General features: G+C 42.4%; 1 protein-coding gene across 4 annotated transcripts in view; it reads left to right on the top strand.

The window, feature by feature from the left end:
* Positions 1 to 17511, top strand: part of ESYT3 (extended synaptotagmin 3) — a 31566-nt gene extending 14055 nt beyond the window's left edge. For 3 of the 4 annotated variants that reach the window (XM_086896378.1, XM_086896379.1, XM_086896381.1), the window contains 17 exons: positions 629 to 684; positions 3134 to 3254; positions 4214 to 4387; positions 4926 to 5008; positions 5410 to 5458; positions 6096 to 6185; positions 7041 to 7103; positions 7199 to 7267; positions 8492 to 8557; positions 9884 to 9970; positions 10811 to 10960; positions 11476 to 11909; positions 12927 to 13016; positions 13521 to 13652; positions 15079 to 15184; positions 15744 to 15793; positions 16684 to 17511. In XM_086896378.1, the coding sequence (XP_086752504.1) occupies positions 629 to 684; positions 3134 to 3254; positions 4214 to 4387; positions 4926 to 5008; positions 5410 to 5458; positions 6096 to 6185; positions 7041 to 7103; positions 7199 to 7267; positions 8492 to 8557; positions 9884 to 9970; positions 10811 to 10960; positions 11476 to 11909; positions 12927 to 13016; positions 13521 to 13652; positions 15079 to 15184; positions 15744 to 15793; positions 16684 to 16720 (1857 nt within the window). In that variant the 3' untranslated portion in view covers positions 16721 to 17511. The remainder of the gene's footprint in view (positions 1 to 628; positions 685 to 3133; positions 3255 to 4213; positions 4388 to 4925; positions 5009 to 5409; positions 5459 to 6095; positions 6186 to 7040; positions 7104 to 7198; positions 7268 to 8491; positions 8558 to 9883; positions 9971 to 10810; positions 10961 to 11475; positions 11910 to 12926; positions 13017 to 13520; positions 13653 to 15078; positions 15185 to 15743; positions 15794 to 16683) is intronic. The other variant, XM_086896380.1, reaches the window with a different exon arrangement.
* The last annotated feature ends 225 nt before the right edge of the window (positions 17512 to 17736 follow it).

Here is a 17736-nt window from a genome sequence, read left to right as displayed (position 1 = left end):
ACCTTGTACTCAGTTGTGGTTTAATAAAATATGAGAAACCTTCTAGTCTTGTAAGAACCAGTTATCTTACAGCACACAGCTTTGCTTGTGGTTTATGCTCTGCTTGAGTTCATGAAAGTCATGCATTTTTTATCTCAAATGAGGTGTTTTTGTGTTCAGATGTAGCAGTATTCTAGCACGTGAAAGAACCTCTTCTAGTTTATCGTAGGAATCAGAACACAGGCTCCTGAAACTGGTGGTATTTGTAAATCCCCCCTGCCTCAGGACATAGGCCAACCTCTAAGTGAAAGGATGGGAAAACAACTTCAAAGTCTTACTAGAATTGCTGAATTTCCTTCATGACCCCAGGGCATCTGCCAGTGACCATTGCTAAGGGCTGAATGCTGACTTTCCTTCTGCTTGCAGGTTAAGTTCCAGTGATAGCCTCAGTTCAGGATGGCAGATGAAATAGATAAGGGAATTGATACCAGCTGTTGATTCTAAAGTACAGATGCAATTGGTGGTACAGGTTTTCCTTTTTTTAGACATCTGGCTTTGTTCTAGCAGCATTTCCCTTTTAAATTCTACATTTATTTTGAAATAAATTTTAATAGACCTGTATAATATTTTCTTCCTGATCTTGTTGTAGCATTTGGAAATCAACTGGGCAGGCATGAGCAACCTTCTGGATATCCCAGGGATTAAGTGAGTGTCTCCTTTGCTTTATTCTTCAAAAAACCGCTGGAAGTTGGGATGTAGTTCTTGAATATCCATCAAAGCTGTTGTTGAGAGCATGGTGTGTGAGGTGTTGTGCTGATGTTCATCCCATCGTATCTGGCTGTGGCAAAACCTTCTTTTTATGTTTTTTCAAAATTGTTTCAATCATGTCATTGCATTTAGGATGGAAATTGTAAATTCCCCAAACAACGACTTAAAAACCAAAAAATAATTCCTTCTGTTTCCCATGTGCCAGTTATATGCAAAGGTAGATGAAGTAGGTTTAGACTGGCAGTCTGCTTATTTTTATTTACAGTAAAGTGTAAAAAGGCAAGGTATCACAGAGTTGCAGTCCCTCTGATAAACTCAAGTGCAATCCATGATAAAGAGAACTGCAACAGATTAATAAGGAGAAAAGTTTCTTTCTATGTAATCTGCTCACCTTTTAGATGTAGCTGTTCTCCAGTGCCTCTTGGGTTAGGATTACATACATAAAATTTGCAAAGCAAGAATGAAAATCTTAGCGGGTTTCAGTACTGTTTCAAACTGTTTTACCAGACTGGGGATTCAGTTTGTCCTTGTTCTTTAGTGTAAGGAGAAAATTCTGTTGCACAAGAGGAAAATACATGGGGTTACACAGCCATTGCCTTTCCCCCTTTCACTGCAAATGCAGACACTTCTGTTCCTCTCTGCTCCCATGCAGCTCATGGTTTGCACAGTCTTAGGAAGTGTCTGGCCACTTTAGGTGCCAGCTTATGTATTAAAGATCCTCTGAAGGCTTTTGATGTTATATGAGAGGAAGCTTCCTTTTTCTCTTAATTTGAGGCCTGAGTAGCCTTTTGCCCTGAAGTTTAGCCTGAGAGCTCCAGTTTTATCAGGGGAATTAATCTGTTCATTTCTAACTAACAATTTTCTTTGGTTTCCCTAATCCTTGCTGGGAGAAGTCATGTAGGTGTTCCAGCCTACAGCCTCTCATATAATTAAGTGCAAATTTGGTGTCCTAAATTTTTACTGCTTGGTTCTCTCAGATGGATTTGCACACAGAAACCTTTGCTTGTTCCTCAGCAGTGCAATGAAAGCTGGGAGTAAAACATGCCTGACCATGAATGGGCTGAAGTACAGGTTGAACAAGAGCCCTCCCTGTCAAATTAATTTGGCTCACTTAAGATAGCAAAGAAACTGGATGCAGTCATCTGTCCTCACATACAAGCTGTGTTTAGTTGGGTGTACCCTGAGACTTGAGAGAGGGGACAATTCTGTGACATTCCTGTGGGGTTTATTTTACAGGGAAGCCAAGAGCCTGACCAAGGTTCCTAGTTTACCATTTAGAGTAGAAGACTTTTTTTATGTTCTTTATGTGTGAATCCAGCTTCCTCTGTGGATTGGGACAATTTTGTTACACAGTCTTACACTTATAAGCACTGGATCTATCAAGAGGATGAGTCTTTCAGATACTTGGTGCTCTTGAGTTTTCCTCTTAATATTGTTTTTTGCTCACACCAGTTTGTATTGATGTGTTGAAATTCTCTCATTAATCACCTGGAGAATACTTGGACATCTGTGACAGCTGTATACTTCTTGCTCCTGCCATACAAAAAGAGCAGTTGTAAAGAAAATATTTGAACTAGAAAGCTAAAAATGTGTAAGCTGTAATTAGGCTGGAAAATTCCTTGTACTCCAAGATAGTGCCCTCAGTTTGGCCAGTGCAATCTCCAGTTACTTCAAATGAAGTTTTCCTTCTTAGTGTAAAATCTGTCAAGATCCAAAACCTCATCTGAGGAATTATCTTGGCTTTTTTTTAAATGTATCTGGCTTCTTCAATTTTGTGAAAAGGTCTCAGCAGGTAGCCAAGAGTAGGCAGCAGTGTGTGCTGTGGCCATTCCTTAAGTCTATAAACAAACTACCTGAAGGCCTTGAGCCCCCTGTGAAATGCTGAAACCTCCTGATTCCCTTCTCCCCTTGTCCATCTCTGGTGTCATTCCTAAGGAAACGTTTGGGTGTGTGCTTGAAGATTTCACACAGCCTATGCTCCCACACATCGATGATGAGCCAAATTCACACCCTGCAACAGGGATGCTCCATATTGCAAACCTGCACCACTAAATTGAAGTTGAATGGCCACTCTGCAGCTCTTTCATAGAATCATAAACTTTGGAAAAGATCTTTATAGATCACCAAGTCCAACCATTAACCTAACACTGCCAAGCCCATCACTAAACTGTGATGTGCCTAAGCACTTTTAAAGATCTCTTAAATGCTTCTGGGGATGGTGACTCAACCATTTCCCTGGACCTGTTCCAATGTTTGACAATACTTTGTAGGGAGCTAGACCACACCACTCACCCTGCAATGCCCATTTTTTCCCTGTCCCTCATTTTTCCCTTCTGAGTTGTGACTGGTTATGGAGATTGAGGTTGCCTTTTTCCCCCACCTGCAGCGTAATGTCAGACTCACTAATTCAAGACTTCATTGCTGCACGGCTGGTTCTACCAAACAGGATCACAGTGCCTCTGAAAAAGAACATGAACATTGCCCACTTGAGGTTCCCTGTCCCCCAGGTGAGTTGTTTATTCAGTGACATTGTGTTTATCTACCTGAGTGTGCAGCTGCCACCATGTGGATGCATCCAAGGTTAGTGTCTTTGGACGCTGCATCAGCTCTTTCAACCTGAATTGTGGGCTTTCAGTAGGTAGTATCTCAGAAATATAAAAGCAGTTTTGGATAGTTCATCATTTGGGAGGGGGAAACATGGGCGCTGGGAGTTCCTTCCCTCTCCACATGTCATAAGGAATCTGTTTGAGCTCATTTACCAATTAAACCTTTCTGCAGTCTGTAACTGCAGATCTGCAGTACATGCAAATGAGAGGATAAATACATAAGCAATGAGTGTCAGGCTATTTAATATTTTTACTAATGCTGTGAAGAGGTGTAAATAGGGAACATGGAGGATGACATCTCTTTGTTACAGAAAAAAAAAATCCTAAATACTCAACATATCCAGGTCTTCAATCTCTTTCATCCATCAAATACCTAATACACTTACTAACGAGGATAAATAAAAATGAGTGGCAAAGGCATGCTCCCTATTGCAAACTTACATCACTAAATTTAAGTGGAATGGCTCCTGTGCAATAAAATAAGAACCTGCCAATGAGTGCTTAGTTTCTCCTTCTGTCAGTGGGAGTTGATCTTTCTACTTGATTTGACCGTGGCTGTAATGCTGTGTGCATATGTATATTTCTGATTTTAAAATATATTGAATAATATTTTCTACACAGTTATCTAGATTAAACTGTGCATCTGGTTAAGGGAGCTATTTTTCCCCTCTAGGTAAATGGTGGAAAAAGCATTTTATTACAGCTGTCATTGGAAATGTACTGCATCAAACTATGTGTCTTTGCAGAACTGTCATGGTGACTACCCTTGCTGCCTGAAATAAACAGTTTTAGGAGGCAGCATGTTATAATTATCCAAAAATTGCATTTTCATGACCAATTCTGTATCTTATTTTATCCAGGGAGTAATAAGGGTTCATCTGTTAGAAGCTGAAAACCTTGTCCAGAAAGACACTTTCCTTGGTGCCATCAGGGGGAAGTCTGATCCATACGCTCTCGTCCGTGTTGGCACCGTGCAGTATCGAAGCAAGACAGTCTCCCGAGATCTTAATCCCATTTGGAATGAGACATTTGAGGTACTGAACCTTTTGATCTTTCCATCTGTAGGATACACAGCCATTTACATCCCTGTGCTTGCAGGACCTTCTCTTAGCTGACTGCACTGGGGCAGGTGGAATTCCTTGTTTCTTGGTTGAGGCATTTGTGTCCCTTAACCAAACTCAAATTTACATTGTAAACTTGAAATGTCATTCAGGTTGATCTGATTTACATGTGTGGGGTTTTGGAGGAGGTGCAAAGCATTGCTTTAAATATCAATTAATGCATCAGTCAGTGCAGCTGCGGGCTGCTCTAGTAGCATTGGCTCCTCTCTACTTATTAGGGATACTAGTTTGAGGGGTTTAACTTGTAGCTCAAAAACAAACAATGTGAAATATTTTCACCTATAATCAATTATATTTGTTATGCATTTAACCATAAGAAAGAACAGAGAATGTCCTTACTGTGTTAAATAGCTGTCAAGTGTTTAAGTGTCGTGTTCTTGTCCACAGCCTGAGCCTGAATATGTATATGTGAATGCTTTTTATTTTTAATCAATACCTCTTTCTCCTCCAGTTTGTTATTCATGAAGTGCCTGGTCAGGACTTAGAAGTGGATTTGTATGATGAAGATCCAGATAAAGATGACTTTATGGGCAGGTAAAATATCAAGACCTTTGATCAGGGTCCAGTAGCCTCTGCTGTGGGACACCTGAATTATTCATACTGGAAATTTAATACTGTTGAAATTATTCTCTTTGGTCAGATATTGATACACGTAATTAGTTCCTAGTACAACTAATGTTGAACAAAGTTACACTCCTGCAGGGAATCCTGGGAAGCCATTAGAAGTGATAGTTACTTGAGATTTACTTCAGTTTTATTTTAGTTTTCAAAATATTTCAAGGGGGAGACTTCAGGAGTATAAGTGTGTTCCTGCACACACATACGCAGGTAATGTGGAGAAGTTGTTACATGGAACAGACTTGAGAGTGGGCTCTTTTGATGATTTATGCTGTATGCCTCAATATACATTGAAATGTTTGCTTTTTGCCTTTCAGCTTGCTGATAGGCCTGGTGGATGTAATGAATGACAGAACTGTTGATGAGGTAATGATTACAGCTTATTTCTATATGTGGCTGGTGATGTGTGCCTACATGCACTCATTTGTGCTGTTCCTCTGCTACTGTGGTGTTTTTTGGTACTTAAAGCTTCCTTGCACAGTTGCACTGCGGTATTTTCTCAAAAAGATAATACCAAAGTAGCCATTACAATAATTTTTATGACCAGGCTGGTAACCCCAGAGAGCCTTGAGGCTATGCTGAGCCAGCAGTGGGATATCTTCTTGATACCTTCTGTCTTTTGTACAAATGTTTTGTACAAAGCTGCAGACAGCTTGGTGAAGCAGCCTGTTTGCTGAGGGAAGAAATGATCTGATCGTACTGTCAGATTCAGTGGTTCATCCTGCAACCCAGCACTCTACAAACAATGCCAGGGTGCCTGTCTTGTGCTGCTGCTGGTCAGAAATAGCCATGTGCTTTGCCTGTTTATGGGCATCTTATTTTAATTTTCTTCTGCCTTGTACCTAATGGTATGTGCTACAAACTAAGTGTCAAAAATGCAAGCTTAGGTGCTTGGAGTAAAATTCATGTTGTCTATTGTGTGTAAATCTCAGAGTCTGCAACACATATATAAAAGCTACTCTGCCTCTCAGTTCTCAAGTAACTCTTTATTATCTCCATGTAGTGGTTTCCCTTAAGTAAGACGACAAGTGGACACTTGCATTTAAAACTAGAGTGGCTTTCACTAGTAAACGACCAAGAAAAACTACATGAGGTGAGTGTATTTACTTAAAGGATTCAGGTACTCTGATCCCTGTCCAGTCATCAACGAAGGAGTGTGTAAAATTAGAAACCCCAGGCAAGCTCACAGGAGTTTATTTTTGTCTGGCAAAGTTTTGATGTGATTCTCTGCCTGTTGCTCCTGCAGAGGAAGGGCATTTGCTCGCCCCAGGTCTCTTGGTAATTCAGGAGTAACCCAAATCTGGCAACTCTTTTTGCCTGAATCAGCAAAACTTTGTTTGACTCACTGCAGAGTGGTTTCTCAGGGGCTCTTTTCTCTCACAATTTTTCTCCTCCCTCTTCATCTAGGATTTGTGTAAGACCCTGGACTCCTGAAATAATCTGTACTAGTCATAGGCAAACACCCAGCATAGGTGATTGGTATTGGTACTTGCCCTTTCCAAATGGTTGTTTGTCCAGCTTGGATAAAGCCCATCTCCCAAAGAGGCTGTTTCTTCATAACCAAGCAGCACCATTTGAGTTCTGCTGAAGTGAATAAAATTGTTCCCAGGCTTTGTTCTGCTGACACTGGATTCATGTTGATGTATGTGGTTGAACGTGTTTTTAGGTGTCTTGCTGCACTGGGGAACCCAACCAGTTCTGCACGGAGAGGTTGACAAACATTAAAGGCAATGAATTGAAGAGTTACACATCTTCTTACTGGTCTGCTTAGAACTCTCGTGCTGTGTTGACTTGGGCTCCTCTGGATTGCAAGTTTTAGGAGAAAGGCAGAGAGCTGCTTAGCCTTCAGAAGCTGCTCTAAGAATTTTGCTATGTTTTGCATTGTCCTTGGCGGGTGATCATGACTACTTTGTGTTTTGGTTTGGTTTATCTTTCCCTGCCTTTACAGGATAAGAAGGGTCTGTCTACAGCAATTCTGATTGTCTACTTGGACAGTGCCTTCAACCTTCCTGTAAGTACAAACCCCATGCAGCAGCCTTCACTCCTAACCTCCTTTTTTTTAAAGACAACAAATTAATTGTTTTAAATACTCTTTCACTAATTCAGAAAAACCACTTTGAGTATTCAAATGGTGAATGTGGAGCAAAGAAGATCAAAAATAACAAGTACATCAAGGTAAAATTTATATTCTTCTCCCTGCCTGCAAAACAATGTTCTGGATTATGTGGTATCATAGGAGCGGGAGCTGGCAGTGGTTAAAAAGAAGTAATCTCTCCACTGTCAGAATCTAAGTGAGTGGGTGCTCAAAATAACAGTGACTGAAAGCCCACCCCAGTGAAAGTCTAGGAGGTCAAAGTGGGAATCCAGCACAGAAATGTTTATGTGTGTTGTTGTCCTTTTTTCTTATGCAAAAGAGCCTCCAGACATCAGACTAAGTCATAATATCCTTGTTGCTGCTCTTTCTTTCCTGGCTGAACTGTTTGAGCTTGACATCGAGCTGGGAGGAATATGCTCATTTGTGGTAACTTTCCCGTCCACTGGAATCCTGACCAGCAGATTCCTCCCATCTTGGCTTTAGAGGGATTCAGAGGCCTCTCTGTCATTCACACCTCTCTCATAGCTTCTGTTTACTTTTTCCCCCAATTACTGCATTTTGCTACTGTGATGTAAATGGCAGGTATAGGGAAGAATGTCTTTCTTCCTTCTTTTTTGAACAGGCTACTCACAAGTACAGCTCTGAGCTATGGAGAACACATCCCATTCTCTCCAAGTAGCTCCTCTCCTAAATACCATCTTTACAATTTAGATGAGTTACCAGCATTGTGATACACATCACATTCAATAATCCTTAATTCTGGACCTCACTGTGTGCACTTTGTATGTGGTGTTGTGCCAAGACCAGATCCTCAGCCTTAACCTTCTACAGCATTAGTGCAAAGAGGTGCAAGAGGTTCAGTATTGTTGCTGCCAGACAGAAATTGTCATTTGATGCCAAAGACTCACTTCCAGCTGCTTTGGAGCAAGTCCCGAGCCTTGGAAACCAATTCTGAGAATCCTGGTTCAGTGAGGAAAAATCAAGATTTCCCACTGAGCCTTCAGCTCTCCCCTCTGTTTCCTCCCAGCTTCTGACAAATTTTTAACTGCTCACCTGTTGAAACCTAAATACATAAAACTTGGCTTAAATATGTACTCTTGATGGTGGAGGGTAAGACTGCTGTCCTATGGCTGGAGGGTTTCCTGTGTGCTACACTCCTCAGGTGTCCCACATCCAGAAAATACTGACAGTTTTCCAGCAATTTACTTCAAGTAAGAGTAGTAATTTGAAATTGCTTCCTGCAAACTATAAATTTCTTAATGTTTTTTTTTGCCTTCTTCTTTCTTCCTTGTATTAAATGACAGAAGACAGAACGAGAACCTTCCTCCTTTGTCCTGCTCACAGTTGGGAACAAGACTCATAAGAGTAAGGTGAGGCTGTTTAACTCTTCTGCTTTCATTAGATACTTTCCATCTTATGGGTGACTGTGTCCAAGTATCTCCTAGGAAGGGAAGAACTTCTTGTGAAGCTGATGTGAAGAGCTGTAGCTGTAGTGACAGCTGCAAAGCCTGGCAGTGGAACCACTGTGTCACTGAGTTGTGGTGGTGGACGGTGTCTGATCAGCTGCTGTACACATGTGTAGTTCCATGTCTGTATCCAAGAGCTCTTGTTGGCCCAGACACTCTAGTTCTATAAATCTCCAATCTAGCTCATGGTTTCTCAGAGCAGGGTGTCATTTGCATCAAGCTGGCCTTTATTCCTTCCTCAGAGTATTTCCTGGCTCCTGCTTTACAGTTTCACAGTTTTACTGTTTTGTTTTGTATTTAAATGCAGACAAGATGGATCTGTGTCTCCTCCACTTCACTTTCAGTTTATTTTTCATTATTTAATAATTACTTTTGCCTCATGAGTAAGAGCAACAGCTGAGCTCTGCCCTCTCAGTAGCTGCCACGTTCACTGTCCTGCATCAGGATGTGGATGATCCCTTTGTTCTTTTGGATTCCCAGCAAGCAGGAATGAATCCTGTTGACTACACATGAGCATACAGGACTGGCACCTATTTTCCTCTGTTCCTTCCACCTGCTCCACCTAGGAATTGGGTTCTGTTTGTATTTTTACCTTTTGTGGCTTTCTCTTTCCCTACCACATCACCTGCCTCTCCTAAGCTAGGTCAGGCTTCCAGGCTTTGCCTGCTCCTTTCCACTTGCTGCCAGCACTCATGGCCTGGCAGGGACAGCTGGTTTACAGAGCAGCTACAGTCCCTGTGGGTGCTTTCTGTGCTCTTTCATCTTTGAAGTGGATGGTGCTGAAGCTGTGCCCTCCTACTCTTCCCACGAGTTCAACACTCCTGAAACTGCCCCTCCAGCTTTCCTGCCCTTCCCTGTCAGCTCACTGCAGCTTTGGGAGCTGGCTCAGAGTGCTGCAGGCTGGAAGCAGCACTCTGGCTCTCCCTGGGTGGGAAGGTGGGAGGGAGGGAGCAGTGCCTTGCTGCAGGTGAGGCAGGCTGCTGGTCCAGGCAGAGCTGGTGGGGCCAACTGCAGCTCACCAGACTTGTTCTTTGGCATTTCCACACCCCAAAGAAAAACATTCTGGTTTTGCCAGAGACTTTGCTTCCATATGCTTCTGACCTGGAATTTCCACTCTCCCTATAGAGCTGGGGTGTAGCACCACTGAGGGTCACCATGGCCCTTTCTGGTGATCATTGTCATGGATTCTTTGCTTCTCAGACACTAAGCTAATGTATGTTCTTGTTGCAGACCTGCAATTTCAGCAAAGATCCCACGTGGGGCCAGGCTTTCACCTTCTTTGTCCACAGTGCTCATTCCCAGTCACTCCACATTGAGGTGAGAGAAAAGCCTTTCCTTTGAAGACCAACTGCACATCTGTAGGAAGAAACCTCTTCTACGGAGCTCAGTGCTGGTTGTTTCTGTGTGGGAGTGTCACACTAGGGTTCCTCCTACTAAAGGTGGAAGAAGCACCTGTTGCACAGACAATTCTCTATTGGTGGTGGTATTTTACATTTTTGGTATCTACCTTTGTTCTAGCATCATGTAATGTGCAGTATCTTAGTTCAAAATGTGGGATGTTTCTGGCTGCAAAGAGCAAAGGACGTTTCATACAGGTCTGTGTGTAGTAAAGGCATCGATATTTTGCTGTCAGAAATTGCAGCCATCATGATTCTCAACCAGAGCCCTACCTCTTCACCTCTGTGTTATGGCTCATTAAGCAGCCCTGTCCCTCATTAGTAGCATTTTAGCCACAGCCAGTTCTGTGGCTGGTCATTTGGATACAGAAAGGAATTGAACTTGGAAGGTGTATTGAGGTTAAATACTAAACAAACTATTACCTAAAACATGTAAAGATTTACACCAGTTGCCAACTCAGCTACTCAGGACATTGTCCCCAGAGCAAGCAAGGAAAAACAAATAAATCTCAGGGCATGTTTTTTCTGCTAAAGCAGTTCTTTCTCTGCATAGTTAGAGATGGTATTTTTACTCCAAATGTACTAGCTTGTTAAACTCCTGAAATAATGGCATCACCCATTTGGATGTAACCATACTGAAGCAAATAAGCTTATTTTGGTTTCTGTCTGAAATACCTTCTTGCTTTGCTTTTGCATTCCCAGTGGTATGCTTTCCAGTTTGCCAGCTAATAAAAACTTTTGTTTTCTTCCATCCCCCCAGATAAAAGACAAGGAGCGGGATAGTGCCCTGGGAACTTCAGTGATATGTCTTTCCCACTTACTTAAGGACCCAAACATGACTCTGGATCAGAGATTCCAGCTGGACCATTCCAGTTCAGATAGCTTCATTAAGATGAAACTTGTATTGAGGGTAAGTTGTTCTTTCCCATATTCACTCTGCTTCCCCTGCAGAAGCATCCAGTTGTAACCAGGCAAAAGAGATGAAAGGTGGGCATGGAGAAAGGCAGCTTAGCTTTACAGTTGAGGAAAGTAGAAGTGTGACAAGGCATTTAAGTGAAATTAGGAGTGTATGGTGGAGTTGAGAGGTATCCTTGAGGCTTCCTAAAACTTAGTGCAGTGCCATGACTGAAAATTTTCTCACGACAATAAAAAGTTGGCCTGAGAAAATGTGAACTGGGGAAATCAGCACTGACGCTTAGGATTTGTTTCTTCACCGTGTTCTGGATCAGTGCTTAGACACTGCTGAGTACAAACACAGTAGGATGGGAGGAGAGAACACTGCAGTGAATCCCAGGGGCCCCTTTCATCTCTAATGGGAGTCCTGCTGTTACAGTTTTGTGGTCAAATTTCCTCCTGGGTGGTAATGCTGGCATTCACCCCAGTGCTATGAGAGCAGCACTCACTGTCTTCCTTTGTGATTTTTAGGCACTGAATGTTGAAGAAACTGATCCACAAAGAGTCAAGGCTGGTGTCAATGCCTCGAAGCCAGGTCCCGTGCATGTCATGGAAAAGGCTGGAAATCAGCAAAAGTTTTCCTCTCCACAAGTCTCAAAAGTACCTCCCATGAGCAAAGACTCTGCAGCACTTGAGTCTCTGCCAAAAAAGGACAGTGGAGAAAACCTGGACACTAAAGACAGTTCAGCAGCTGCTGTACCAAGTGAAACTGTGTCTGGCCTTGATGAAGCAGAGGGCAAGCAAAACCCAGAGCATGGCCCACCATCAGCATTGCCCAGTGGAGCAGTGGCTGTGCCCACACTGCCTGTCCTGCAGGAAATGAGGGTGGCACCCAGTGTCACTTCACTGGGGTCCCTGCCTTCTTCCTGCTTTGAATTAAGTAGCAGCAACCTGGACATTCATAAGTAGGTGTTCTTCCAGCTGAATTGCTCTTCTCTTGGGAAAGTTTAGGTGTTACTGTTGCATAGAGTTGAATTCAAGGCCGCTGAGGTGTTGGGTCTCAAGTCACCTTATAAAGAATTGACCTAAGTATTCCAGTCAACAGCAAAGTATCTCCTTTAGTATCTCCTAAATTACAGGGCACTGTCAGAACAGGTGTAAAAGGAAAGCATTCACTCTATGGCTCTCCTAAGTGCTGCATGTGTTTGCTTTATATTGTTGAAGAGCTTCTCAACACTCATTTAGCAACACAATATTGGAAGTCTGAACATCCCACTTCTGTAATAACTTAAACACTTGATAGGCACCTCTGGCTGCTTAAAGCTCTGAATGTGTTTATCCAACACATTTTAAGACTGATAATTCTGTGAACAAAGATTTTGTGGATAGATGTGCTTGTGTATGTGTCCTTCCCACAGTGCTCACTGTGTGGCTGCTCTGTCAGGCAGGATGGAGAGAAGGATTTTTCCCTCCTGGGGCACAGAATGGAGTTTGTGGAATCTTAATGCATCAGAGTACTTACAAACCAGAACATCAAACTCAGTTCCAGCTGCAGTTTGGTGAATTGGTGACTGGTGAATTCTCTAGCTCTGAGCAGGGTTTAATTTATAATCTATTTTTAGGCAATGTTTTGGATTTTAAGCCACTTTAATAACATGCAGAATGAAATATGAAAAAGGTCCCATTTTGCATCTACAGACATTCCTGAGGGAATGTGTAACACACTTACTCGTACTTTGCTGCCCCATCTACTGTGGGCCACGTAGGAGCTTTTTTGGCTGTTTATGTTGTGGGACTGAAATCAGGTACCTGTAGAGAAGGCAGGGACGGGGCTTCTGTGGAACCTCTGTGGTCCAGCTGCTTCCTAGACAGCAAACCTTAGGATGCCAGGAAGAAGGATGGTGCCCTGAAAGCTGTTTTTAGTCTGCTTGTGGGCTGTTCAATGGCTGTATGAAAAGCCCTGACTGTGCAATGTCTTGCAGCGGGACTGAGGTGCCTCTGGGGGAGATCCAGCTGACGGTGCGTTACGCTTCCATTCGGCAGAGCCTCGTCGTGCTGGTCAACGGCTGCAGGTACTGCTTGGGATGGCTCACAGAGGGAGGAGCTCTCTCAGCTGTGTCAGTCATCCAGCAAAGCTGGAGCAGAGCCATGTGCAGCAGGAGATGCCTTAGCACTGGATGACTTCCAGCTGTGCAGCATCTGTGCCCAGCTCTGGTCAGTGCCAGCAGCAAGTCGGGGAGAGAGCCCAGCGAATTGTGCTCACTGCAGTAGAGATACTTCAACTGTCATCCACCCAAAATTTCCTCTGCACAGCACTGACAACTGGTGTTTGTCTTGGGGTGTTGGGTTAGATCGTAATAAGGATTGATACCTATGACTGCATATGTAATTGTTAATTTAGGAACCCCAGTAAGTGGCCACACCCTTAGGAATAAAAATTTAAACAACTTTAAAGTTTATTTGCTTATATTCCAGCTCCTGAGATAAATGTTTTTGGCTTGTGAAGGGTTGGTCTGATTCCAAGAGAGCCAAGGTATTAAAATACACAATATGCTTGTCTGTGTTTCTTTTAACAGGAACTTGGTACCCTCTTCCAACCGTGGAGTCGATCCATATGTTCGTATATACCTGCTCCCAGACAGAAGATGGACAAGTAGGAAGAAGACTTCTGTTAAGAAAAAGACTCTGAACCCCCAATATGATGAGAAGTAAGAAAATGTAAATTATTATTATAGTTGGAATAGTTATGATCTCTGTGTAATGGCAAGGCTTCTTAAGGTGTGCTGCTGTAGGTCCTAAGGACTCTCTTGTGAATGTTCTCAGGTTTTCTGAAACAAATGGTGCTTGGACTGTGATTTATAAGTACTTGGAGCTGGCCTTGCTCTGCCTGTGGTGTTGCAAGTGCCCCTTCCCTGCCCCCAGGCTGCATTTCCCTCTTTGCAAACTGGCATTCTCCTACTGTGTTTAGCTCCTGGTCACAGCAGAGGCAGTCTGCCCCTTCAGATACCTCCTAGAGCATACAGCAGTATGCTGTGACTGCCCTGCCTGATGCTTATTCTGACATCTTTCCAAAGGTCCAAGGTAGAAATACAGAGCCTTTTGAGACTGGACCGCCTCTTTGGGCCCACAGGTGGATGTTATCATCAAGGCCTGGTGGGAGCAGGGTAAAATGCTCCCACCTCTTTACAGACAGTGTCACAGCTCTGCCACTGAAATGGAATCTGTTTTGCGTAAACCCAAACACAGTAACACTTAGAAGCAGAGCTCTTTTGAGAGGTGGTTTTAGTCCCATAATTAGAGGAAGGTACATATGAAAATATGTGAATATTGGGTCATCCTAGGTGGCTTATATTTTTCCTGTGTTGTGCCCTTTCTGTGTAAATCAGAAATGGAGAAAAGATTAAAAATCATTCATCCTTAACACTCAAAACACCAAAGCTGAGGATTCTGCTTATGTCTATTCTTAAGTAACTCCACTGATTTAGTGCCATCACAGCTGCTGGGAACAGTATGTCCTTTTCCTCATCCTCAGTACTGATGTATCATGTACATCCTTAATTCAGGATAATGCTTAGCTCCAAAGCACCTGTTTCACAGCTCTGACTTGAGGAAAAGCTATTCAGGGGGGAAGAACTGGAGTGATTTGGCATGGACAAAACTCACTTGACATTAGCCATGTGTGCCAGAGGCTTGAGTCAGAGCCATTAAGAATTTAATTGCCACGGGTTTCAGCCTTTGTCCGTTCTTGGTGTGGTGCAAGGCTGCTCTGTGAACTTGGGGGGTTGGCTCATGACTATTTCCTCTTGAGTAATGACTATTGCATGGAAAACACGCTGATCTTCCATGGAGGGGAGAAAATGATGTTAAATGGCATTTCATCATGGATGCATGTTTTCCTCCTTCCCCCTGGCACAGTGGACAGTCTGAACACAGTGTTGTCATCTTTCATGAGGCCTGGAAGAGGTTTTCTGCAATGTGAATAAAACCTCACCCTAGTATTGCTTTTTCTTTGTGTTCCTCCCTGTTAATGTCCTGGCCATTTGATGCTGTACTCTGTCACTGTGTTCTGCCCACTGCTGCTCACAGGATTTTAGATTTTGCCTTAAGCTTCTTCTTTTTAAACTTTATTTCAAGGTTTGAATTTTTTGAATCTTTGGAAAATATCAAGAAAAGGACACTGGACATTGCAGTGAAAAACAGCAGGCCATTCATTTCACAGGAGAGGAAGGAGCTGGGGAAAGTAAGTTTAAACAATCTCCACTACAGGTATAACAGAGCTGAACACTTTGGGCTATCCTGATTCTCAGTAATAGGACTAGCAATCTGGAAACAACTTTTTTCTGCTAGATTTTCATCTGAAGTGAGGCTGTATCCATGTGGGAGCTATGTGATCTCATTTCAGAAGGGTGCTCCTGAAGTAAGCCCTGGTTCCTGGGCCCTGGTACTGCCTGTGTGGAGAATGGCTTCAAAAGCACAAACATGGAGCTGAGAAAGGCGTGGGACTAAAGCCCACAATTTGCCAACAGAGCTTTGAGCGTTCTGTGAACAACTTTGATTCTGTGAAAAGTAAATTCTGTGCAATTGCTTCTTTGGTGACAGATAAATTTCCAAGTAGTGCTATAGGAAACTGAGCTGGTTGATGCCTGCTCCATCCTGGGAATGTGGGAAGCTCCATTTTTCCTCAAGCCTCAGCTGCAGCCCCACAGCTAGAAAGTGGGTCTGACTTGGGAGGAGTGGTAGGTTAGCTAATCAATTTATATGCTGAATAACCTACAAACAAATCAAATTTGCTTTTTAAGGTGCGCATTGACTTGTCCCAGGAGGATTTAATAAAAGGTTTTGCACAATGGTAAGTACTCATCTCCATACTTCCAACCTACCCACTGCTTTGCTGAGAGCTTGCATGACTGCTGTGGGAGTGAGTGATGGTAACTGGGCTGTGTTTGGGTGAGCAAGAAGAATATTTGACCTGCAAAGGCAGGACTAACTTGAGCTAATCTGGTAGTTCTATCTAAATTGTGTGTTAATCCACTGGCTGTGCAATGCCTGCCCTGTGAGACAGCTTTAATGAGATGCCTGTGTCAATTATAGTCTTCAGCATATTTTAAGTTGCCATAAAAGCCAGAGGGGCACATAAGAATTTTGTTTATTAAAGTAACCTTGCAACAGATTTTAACTTGAATAAAGATCTTAACTAAATACTCTGATCAGCAATATATATGTATGATAAAACTTTAATTACAAAGCATTTATAGAAACTATTATAATAAGCCACTTACAGTTTTGCCTGTACGGTCATTGTGGTTCTGAGGTTTGTATGTTTTCCTGGTCTGAGGTAGAACAGAGAACCAGGCTTGGGTGTTTTTTTCACTTCTGTGTCTTTAGTTAATGGCAGGAGTTCTTCCTTCTTTCTCCTTCAGTGGAGCCCAAGGAATGTAGTGTGGGTAGTCCAGGAGATTGCCATCTGCACAGGCAGTGAGCCAATATTCCAATAGGAAAACCACATTTCCCTGGCCAGCTTGTGTGTGTGTGTCTCAGGGCAATTATGGGAAGAGGAAAAAAGGATGCACCCAAAGTTCCTGGTGAAGAGCTGAAGTTTGAGGCAATCTCTGGAGCTCCTTTGCTGTGCTGCTTGTGAAGCACAAGCAATAAAGCACCCCAAATTCTCTCTAGTGTGCCAGTTAACACTTTCAAGAAAGTTTTCAACTACTGTAATTACTTATTGTGTCTGTCTTGCAGGTATGAGCTGACAAGGAGCAGACGCAAGAAATTCTGATTTCTTCTTGTGTACATAAGTTACTAATTTTTCAACTTTATACAAATGTACATATCTCTTGTAATTAACATGTTTTGCAGTCACTGCGAATTTGAAGCAGGCTCCAGCTCAGGACATGCAAATTTAATGATCCTATTTGGGGATTAGTTCTCACTGAAGTTAAACATATTTTCCCCCACACAGGGAATAATTTGTCCTTAAAGAATAAATCCTTTACTTTTGCTATTTCTGCAAATCCCCCCTCAAAGGGCATCTAAGTGTGAAACCTCTCTTAAAGAAGGGTTGTACCTGGGGAGATTTTAGACTGTCAGCCAAGTGTCATTACTTTGCCCAGCAGTCTGATGGCCCTAGGAGCTCGTTCATGTTGTTTTAACATGGAAGTGGTGTACTTTTAAAAGAATACATTTTGAAACAGTATTCTCAGCTGTAGGGCTACAGAACCAGTTAAAAGAGAAACTCTTTAATAGCTATTTTGTTGGGTTTTTTTTGAGAAACTAAGAAGTTGGTAGTCCACTGTTCAGAATTACCTTAGCAGACTGTGGCTGCAGGTATGTAAATAATGAGCTTTTAAAAGCAGGGAGAAGAATTTACCAAGATGTCATTATGGTTTTAGTTTGTGACGCCTTAACTGGTTTTGTCCTTTGTTACAGTACATTTCAAAGTCTTGTAAACCCAGATTCTGGCTGAGGAACAGCAAAGTTTTGTAAACTAAGCTTAATAATATTGAGGCAAAATATTTTTGGAAGCTTGGTGTACTTGTTTCTGTACAATAAACTTCTAATTGTCTTGGATAAGAGACTTGATCTATTCCTTTCTAAAACTGACTTTTGAAATAGAACAATGCTAACTTCAAACCATCACCTGAAGCAAATTTCAAGTATTTTTAGCCTAGATTACATTAATCCAGTTTGCCTCAGTCCATAATCAGAGAGAATACTCACTGAATAACAATGCGTTCCCATCCCAAACTGATCTGGAAATGTGAACAACATCTTAAAAGAGGCTCTCCAGAAAAC

This window comes from Cyanistes caeruleus, chromosome 7 (assembly GCF_971803275.1).
Source record: "Cyanistes caeruleus chromosome 7, bCyaCae1.hap1.1, whole genome shotgun sequence".
Lineage (NCBI taxonomy): Eukaryota > Metazoa > Chordata > Aves > Passeriformes > Paridae > Cyanistes > Cyanistes caeruleus.
Note: the sequence above shows the minus strand (reverse complement) of the source record. Positions and strands in the feature narration are given on the sequence as shown.